Source organism: Vombatus ursinus, unplaced genomic scaffold (assembly GCF_900497805.2).
Source record: "Vombatus ursinus unplaced genomic scaffold, bare-nosed wombat genome assembly UNPS02006874.1, whole genome shotgun sequence".
NCBI lineage: Eukaryota > Metazoa > Chordata > Mammalia > Diprotodontia > Vombatidae > Vombatus > Vombatus ursinus.
In genome coordinates, this window is record NW_020946652.1 from 8,511,429 (window position 1) to 8,520,091 (window position 8,663).

At 47.3% G+C, this 8,663-nt stretch overlaps 1 protein-coding gene across 6 annotated transcripts in view; it reads left to right on the plus strand.

Annotated features, from left to right (window-relative positions):
• Positions 1 to 7,621, plus strand: part of LOC114033344 (transmembrane protein 211-like) — a 27,149-nt gene extending 19,528 nt beyond the window's left edge. Inside the window, exons 3-5 of one of the 6 annotated variants that reach the window (XR_003567969.1) lie at positions 2,577 to 2,855; positions 7,036 to 7,140; positions 7,479 to 7,621. Coding sequence is in view for 4 of the 6 variants with exons in the window: in XM_027848831.1 (XP_027704632.1) it covers positions 2,577 to 2,806 (230 nt within the window). In the remaining 2 variants the exon portion in view is untranslated. Of the gene's footprint in view, positions 1 to 2,576; positions 5,895 to 7,035; positions 7,141 to 7,478 lie in introns of those variants that run through there. The other 5 variants (XR_003567970.1, XM_027848831.1, XM_027848832.1 and 2 more) reach the window with 5 other exon arrangements.
• Positions 7,622 to 8,663: the final 1,042 nt, after the last annotated feature.

Sequence of the window (8,663 nt, forward strand, 5' to 3'; positions counted from 1 at the left end):
CTCTGGGCTCTGGGCTCTGGGCTCTGGGCTCTGGCTCTGGGCTCTGGCTCTGGGCTCTGGCTCTGGGCGAGTTGAGTCCAAGGTGGCCAGGAGACATCCAGTTGTTGTTGTCCAAAGGCCGTGAAAATTTGGGCTCGACTCCTCTGGACATAAATGGCTCATCAGTGAGTCGACAAAGGAAGTCATCTTCCCACACCGATCTTCACCGTGACTTTTCTGGCTCCAAACATGTTTCTCCCACATTTGTGGGACGCTTGAGCCCACCTGATATCGTCGTGCGTAGAAGCACGTCCTGGGCCCCTCGGCCACTTTCTGGGTGTGCTCTTCTAAGGGGTGAGCTCCTCAGAGCTCCCTGAACAGCCACATGGATGTCTGAGACACACCCTACCTCTTTTATTACTGACATCTTTACCAATTTCATGGCTTTTAAGTAAAATTATTTCCATTTTCATGGTTTCTAATTAGAATGATTCCCAAGTTCATGGTCTCTAATTAGAATAATTTCCAGTTTCATGGTTTCTAATTAGAATAATTTCAAGCTTCACTTCTGGGACCACATTTTAACGAAAGATGTTGACAAACTAGAACCTGTCCAGAGGAGGGTGACCAGGATACGAAGTGGAGAGCAAATAGCAGGTGATTCAGTGAATCTAGAGCCAGGCTGGTGGCAGGAAAACCCAAGTTCAAAGCTGACCTCAGATACGTACTAAGTTTCTATTTCCGTAGTTTCTTCTTCTGTAAAGTGGGGATAATAGCAGCACCTACCTCCCAGAGCTGTGAGGACCAAATGAGATAATCATTATAAAGTGCTTAACACAGGGCCCGGCATACAGTAGGAGCTATATAAATAGTAGTTATTATTTACAAATGTTAGCTATGAGTATCTATTTGGCTCCTACCATGCACCAGACACTGTCTGAGCTGCTTGGGCTACAAAGTCACAGATGAAATAGTCCTTGCCCTCAAGGAGCTTTCACTCTATTGGCATAGGAAACAATGTGTACATGGATGAAATACACCAAGTCTATTTAAAGTAACATGCATCCTTCTCTGAAGGAGCTGGGAATGCTTAGCCTAGAGAAGAGACAGCTAGTGGAGACAATGTAACTGTCTTCAGACATTGTTTGTCCTTCATTCTCGAAGAAGACCATAGAACCATGACGTCAGGGAGTGGATGCCATGACTTGTAAATGAATTGGATGTAAGTGAGGGAGGATTGTGCAAAGTCACCAGCTTACTTTCTCCTCTGGAGCCATCTGGGTCCAGTGGCTTGATGTAGATCAGGACGCCAAGAGATGGCCCACGATGCAGTGGGATACCTTGGCCTTTTTAAGCTAAGGTCCTTAACAGGTCTCAGTTTGACTGAGGCAACACCCATTCAGTGATTAAGGCTAAGTAAGAACTAAGGCAGAGGATGGCCTCTTTAACCTAGTTAAAAAATAAAAAAAAAGTCAATCAGGGAAAGACCCTCAGGATTTCTGACCAAAATAGAAACAATCACTGTTTACACTCAGTGTGAGGTAATCAGGGCCCAAATAACGACCAAGTAGGGCTTGGTCTGGGACCTACTGTTGGCCAATCAATGAGAGCCAGAGCTATCTGAGCTTAAGGCATGGTCCTTAAGAGAAAAATGCAGCCTGTAAACCCCAAGATATCTTGTGAGGTTTCAGCAGTCAAAATTTATATTCCTTTGGGCAGAGCTCCCCCAGGTAAGGATATTATACCCTATGTGGAGAGAAGGAAGGGAAAGAGAAAAAAAAGAAAGGAAGGAAGGAAGGATAAAGAAAATATTGTAGGGTCATCATGAAAGGAAGATTCTGCTTGGCCCCAGAGAGCACAACCAGGAGCACCAGTGAGGGTGGGGCTGAGGGCAAGCTACAGGGAAAGATGGGGACTGTGAACGCCCTGGCACTCAGGGACATCCCCAAATAGGGTTAGCTCTTTGGGGAGGCAGTGAGTGGGCTCCTTTCCCTTGCAGGGCTCCAGGCAGAGGCCAGACCTCCAACGGTCTGCCAGGGGTTTTCTAAAGGGGGTTTTCATGTACATGTGGGTGGGGTGGACTGTGTGCCTCTGACCTCTGCCTCCCCCTGCCCCTCCCCCCACACACTCACACAGATTTGGTGAATTTTGTCATCAAAATTCTACTTTTATAAAGGCAGCCAGCTCCCACTTTGGAGCCACTTATCCTCCGAATGTTTTGACCTCTATTTTTCTAATGTATAGGTTACTGTAAAAATCTTTAAAAAACCTAACCAAGCATTCCAGTTCAAATGAAATATTCTGATGGTTTTTATCTGGGCTCTCTCCAGCCCTTCCCTTATTCTCGTCTTCCCTTTGGACCATCCCACATTTTTGGTGATCTATGGTGACGCTGGTTTCTACAAGTCAGTCTCAGCAGGGAAAATTGGAGGCTGATATTGGGGCCATTCTGGGAATTTCACACTCAGCCTGTGAGACAGGTCTCTAGCATTTCTTAAAGGAGCCTTCACTAATGTTCCCTGCAGTCCCTTTGTATCAGGTTCAAGGTGGTCAGGTCCCATGCCACAAATGATGGGACCCTGTCTCTTCCCTTCCAGTGTTCATCACGGCCTCAGGACTCCTGGTCTACCCTTTGGGTCTCGGCTCAGCTTCTGTGAAAAGCTCTTGTGGGAACACCGCCGGCATCTACAATGTTGGGAGCTGCCAGCTTGGCTGGGGTTACACGCTGGCCATCGTAGGGGTCATGCTGTCAGGCTTCTTGCCCTTCTTTGCGAAGTATGCACCCAAAGAGCACATCTCACCAACCCCGATGCCCGCTATTTTATAGCAGTTGTTACCAACAAAAGGACACCTCGTCTAAAACAAATGGGCAGAAGGTAGAGGAGTCTCTTTTTTATTTTTTTGCTTTATTGCTAAAACAAACAAACTCAATGGGAACAAGGGGGTCTGTTTGCCAGCACCCCAAACTGCCCTGACCGTCTTCCATCCAAAGGAGTGCCTAAGTGTGGGGTTCCAATAGAATTCCCGAGAATCCAAGGAGACTCTGTCCTCGTCCAGGCAGAGATCCCAGCCACAAGGGTCGGGCAAACCCACACCTGTCTAGCCTCAGAGGGTGGCATCTACCTCCCAGTTTCTTTTACATCACAAACACGGTCAATCTTTTTAAAAAGTAATTCATTTTCATTGGTGACTAGATATTAAATTCTTTTATAAGCCCAGTTATGACTACCGTCAGGGTGCTTTGTCGTGTCTAAAGAGTAAATTCTCTCTGTTGGCCAGAAAGCAGACCCTGGGTTATGCATGGTCAGTTAGAGGCAGATGGGTCTTGGAAATAGAGATTGGCGGTTTAGAAAGGCCTGCCTGCTCTTCATTTCCCAGGGCTTAGAGCCATGGGAGACCTTACAGGCCATCTGATCATCTTATGGATGAGGACCCAGTGGCTGCCTATGCCCAGCAAAAGGAAGGGCCGTGCCCAACCAAAGTCATTCAGAGAAGGCAGTGAGTAGCAAAGCAGGATTCAAACCCAGGTCTGCTGACTTCATAATCAAGGGTTCTTACCATTGTATCATGCTGTTTTCCAATTGGTTATTTTGAAATTTTCCTTAAAAAGACTTTGCAAGTTATATCCCTTGGTTAAATATTGGCATTAAGTAGAACAAAATGGAACAGCCAGAGATTTGACTGATGACATATAGATTTGCTTGGGACCAACTTGAAAGGTATTGGGATAAAAAAAGGCTGCCATTTTAATAAAAGGGAGAGATTTTCTTAAAACACAAACATCTTTCCACTAGTGTTAGAACATGGGCCACTGCACATTTGTGCTGACCACTGTGTGTGTGTGTGTGTGTGTGTGTGTGTGTGTGTGAGAGAGAGAGAGAGAGAGAGAGAGAGAGAGAGAGAGATGGCTACATTATCCTATCTCAAGAAATCTTGAGCATTTTTTGAGGGTCTCATCTTTGTGTGGAATCACATTGGTTTTTCTATTGCAGGAGAGTACAACAAATACACCATTTGCCTTAACCAACAGAGGAATTGGGTTCCAAGCTCACTCCATTGCCACATCTCATTGGGGAAAAAAGATCTGTGGTCCCACGCACACCCATCTTCCTAGTAATTAACAAACAGAGAAGGACCTAGGATCTATTTTCTAACCAGAAATCTTGTCTGATGCATTTTTGAGATGGTGCATGCTGTCTTTGATTGGATCCATCATCATAGTTAACAATTTTTCTGAGTCCTAAACGGGTTCTTTGTCCATTATTTCTCAAGAAAAACGTACTTGAAGGAAACTAGAGGAAATGTTAGGGAAGGACAAAGACCCAAAACAGAGAAAAGCCTCACCTGGGAATAAAGTAACAGAGGCAAATGCATTTGTACCATTAGAGCTTCCTGAACCCTTCAGATTTCAAACTGAAGAAGAGAATTATTTTTAGCACCATTTTAAGGTATGTTCTCATGAACACCCAGGGGCATATTGTTCGTAAGAGGTAATGTAAGTGAAGGGAAATTAAACGGTGAAAAGAGGAAACATTCTGGGGAGTCTGCTGTGCTGCCCAGAGAAGGGCTATGCCACATGAAAAGGAGCAGGAAGTCTGCAGTGAGTCCAAGGACACACACACGCACATGCATGTATGCACGCACACATGCACATACAATGTGCATGTCCACAATGCCCACAGACCCACATGTGTGCCCACGTGTGTGTACATGCACACAAACATGCACACACAATCTGCACACGCACACCCATACATATGCTTGCGCACATGCACACACGTGTCCCACCTTTCTTCAGGTGCAGTCACAGAATGTGACACATTCTGGGCTCTTGTTTTCAGAGTTGCTGAATGATGTAATTAAGAGCCCAAAAGATGGGGAAGAGGCAAGAGGAAGGGGAAAAACGACCGATGTCAGGTTATTTCCCTCGTGGCTTGTTAGGAAAGAGAACTTTGTTTTCTCAAGCCACCTAGTCCAGAAAAACAAAGATGACATTTGGGGGTCTCATTCAGAAAGATGCTACTCTTTCTGCAGGTCTGGAGCAGCCAAGAATCCGCCCCTGCTCCTAGAAAGGGCGAGAGAGAAACAAATTTTGATTCCCTAACCGGTTCGTGCCTTTCCAGTAGAACCTATTCATTCCTGCTTTCAAAAGCAACCAAACCACCCTCGCCCGCCGAGAACGGTGGCTGGAGACCAGCGGGAGCCCCAGCATCCTTTGTGACTCCTCCTCGTATCGAGCAAAGTGCAGTGTTTACACTGGTTTCCCTCATGTCTGGTTGGGAAAAGTGATTGATTAGCACAAAACTAGCTACCGTGCGGACCTGAGAAATCCCGACGCCGGTAGCCTTACCTTTTGTAAGCTTCACAGGTGTAGATTCCTTCACAATTACAAGTGAGCTTCTCCAGAATGTTAATGCACCCCATGACTTCTCACACATTATGTGGGAAATCTTCATTTTCCAAAATGTGAAGTCAACTTGCATATTTCCATTTTTGAATATTTTTGCATTTCCAAAACTAATGCTGCCATTTATCTCACTAAATTTTTCAAAGAAAATATCCTTAATTTAACGAATCACCACGTGTTTATTAATGCTGATAAATCACTTTTTAAACAACTCACATTTGTAAGTTGAACTGCATCAACTGTTTCTTTTTCTTCATTATTATTTTTTAAACATGAAACTTACTGGTTCAGGTTCAAATTCAAGGGTTGTTTTTTCTAAATTAAAAATCGTTTCAAGTGTAACTAAATGATGTGCTGTCTCTACTGTGTTTCTGCATTAGTGCAATGGCCACTTTGGGGATGAGGACAGTTTTCTGTGCTTGCTGAATGAATATTTCAGGTGTTGCAAATGCTGGCATCTCCCATTAGCCGACACTGTAAAATAAAACACGTCACCTTGTTCACTCTCTTCCGTCTCTTTGCTTGGCTTTTCATCTCTGTGAATGTCTTTTTGTGAGAGAATCGGACATAAGTTTGGGAGCAGAAATCATGGCAGCCAGCAAGGTTCGCGAAGCACTTCACAATTATGATCTCATTTGATCCTCACAACAACCCCCATTTGACACTTGAGGAAACTAAGTCAAATAGACTTAGTCAAGGGACTTGCCCAGGGTCCTGCAGCTAGGAAGTCTCTGAGGCTCCATTTGAACTCAGGTCTTTGTGACCCTGGGACTGGCCCACTGTGGCGCCCCCAGTGGCCTCAGCAGAGTTGTTGTCTCCAAGCTGAAGAACTGGTCCGGGGTATCCTGACCACCAGGGCGAGGTGCTGCTCAGTACAAGTTCCACACTCCGGGGGAGCATAATTAAAACTGACACTCAAACAAACGTTATAGTTTACACGCGCTATAGGCATCAGCCCTGTGGAGTAAATGCTGTAGGTCGTGTACCCGTCCTACAGCTGAGCAAACTGAGATGCAGTGAGTTTAGATGATCCAACTGCGGCCACACGGCAAACATCCGCAGTGGGCTTTGAGCCCAGACTTCTCCGGCCCGCTGCCTGGACGTCCTCTGGGCAAACCAAGGGGATGCCTAGAACCACTCAGAGGTAGTCATGGAAATCATGTCTCCAATCTGTCAGTACGACCCAGCACGTGGGGGATCAGGGGCAGTATGGGCAGCCTGGGCGCTAGGAAGGTCTAACCACGGTGTGTGCGTGTGTGGGGGGGTGCGGGCCCTTGGCACAAATGGCGCTGACAAGCTGGGCCAAGCTATCGGGGACATCCTCCCCCAGCGGCACGGCAGGCATACTCAGGGAAGTGGGTCTAACCAGACTGGAGCAGAACGTGCGGGTCCAAGCTGTTCATCTGACTGCCCTGAGCAAGGGGGGAGGGAGATGTTCATGGACCACTCAGTGCCCCTCCCCTCCCAGGAACCTCCAGGTGGGAGAGTGCAGGCTTTTGAAGCACGCAGCCATGGAACATCTGGACTGGTTCTGGGGTCTTGTCCCAATTAACTCCCTGTGGGAAACAAACACCTGCCTCCTTCCCCCCTCCCCTGGCTGGCAAGGGGCCCAGGAAGGTCCAGACTATGAAGAGCTCCTCCTCTTCCAGGAGCACCAAGGGCAGGTGGAGTCCGAGCCCCCACCAGTGGTCTCAGCAGCGAGAGGAACCTTACGTAGCAACACCCTGTGGAAGCCAGAATGGATTTGAAGGGAGGTAAGCTGAGGTTGGAAGACCATTGAACTGACCAGATGAAGGGAAAGGGTCCGGTGGCAGAACTGACAACTCTGAGAGGGCTGAGTAGGGTAAAGGTTCTCGGGAGACACCCGGGGCCTACTTTGGGGGTTTCCTTCTGCCCCTGGGTATGGAAACGGTCCAATGCCCACTGGCGTGTTGCCATGGTAACCCCTAGGGTGGCCGGCAGATCATCAGAAGAGGCTTCAAGTTTCTCCTGGATGGAGGCTAGTGGGAAAAACCGAGGCAAGAATCCACAGTCAATAGAGCGTAGTGGGACGATTACTAAATTTTGTTTTGTTCTTGCTTTCTTTGCCAAGGAGAAATGACATATGGACTGGAAATGACAAAATGAAAATGACTCAGATGCCCAGAGCAAATGAAGAGATAATAAGAGGCTACCCAGCAAGGTGGTACAGTGGATAGTGCTCTGGACCTGGAATCAGAAAGAGCTGAGTTCAAATCCAGCCTCACATAATTCCTGGCTGGCGACTCTTGGCAAGTCACTTCACCACTGCTGCCTCAATTTTCTCACCTTTAAAATGGGGATCATAGTAGCACTTACCTACCAGGATTGTTGTGAGGATGAAATAAGATTCCGTGTGTAAAGCTCTTTGCCAGCCTCGAAGTGCTCCATCAGCGTGGGCTGTAGCTGCCTCGATGTTCTTGACGCTAGGCTCAGATGAACCTGGCTGGCATGACCAGGAAGCCACGGCTCTGTCCTTTGAGAGATAGTGGGGAGAGGGAGGCCTGAGGATGAGCAGCATGTGAATTTCCTGGTTTTCTCAGAAATGGGAGATGGCCCACAATCTACCAGTCAGCAATCTTGACTTTGATTCCAAAGCAAATTCTGACCCCAAGAAAATTTCTGGAATAAATGATGATGATGATGGTGATGAAGGTGGTGATGATGATGATGGTGATGGTGATGATGATGACGGTGATGGTGGTGATGATGACGGTGATGGTGATGATGATGATGATGATGATGGTGATGGTGGTGATGGTGATGATGGTGATGGTGGTGATGGCGATGATGGTGGTGATGGCGATGATGGTGATGGCGATGATGATGGTGGTGATGATGGTGATGATGATGATGATGGTGAGTCATCATCATCACCACCGCCATTTATTAAGCACCTACTGTGTGCTGTACTGTGGATACAAGAGGAGGCAAAAACCAGTCCCTGTTCTCTGGGAGCTCAGTCTAATGGGGAAACAACATGCAAACAAGGAGGTCCCAACAAGCTATAGATGTCGTAAACAAGCAACAACGAGAAGGTGCTAGAAATAAGAAGGATCGGGAGAGGCTTTCTAGCGGGGGTGGGGTTTTGGCTGGAGCTTGAAGGAAGCCAGGGAGCCGGGAGATGGAGATGAGGAAGAGAGCCTTCCAAGGCAGGGGGGATGGCAGGCCAGAGTGGGAAGGGACGGAAAAGGTCTTGTGGCGGACGATGACTGGGTTTGGTAACGATCTGATCCCCACCGGCGTGTTGCCATGGATG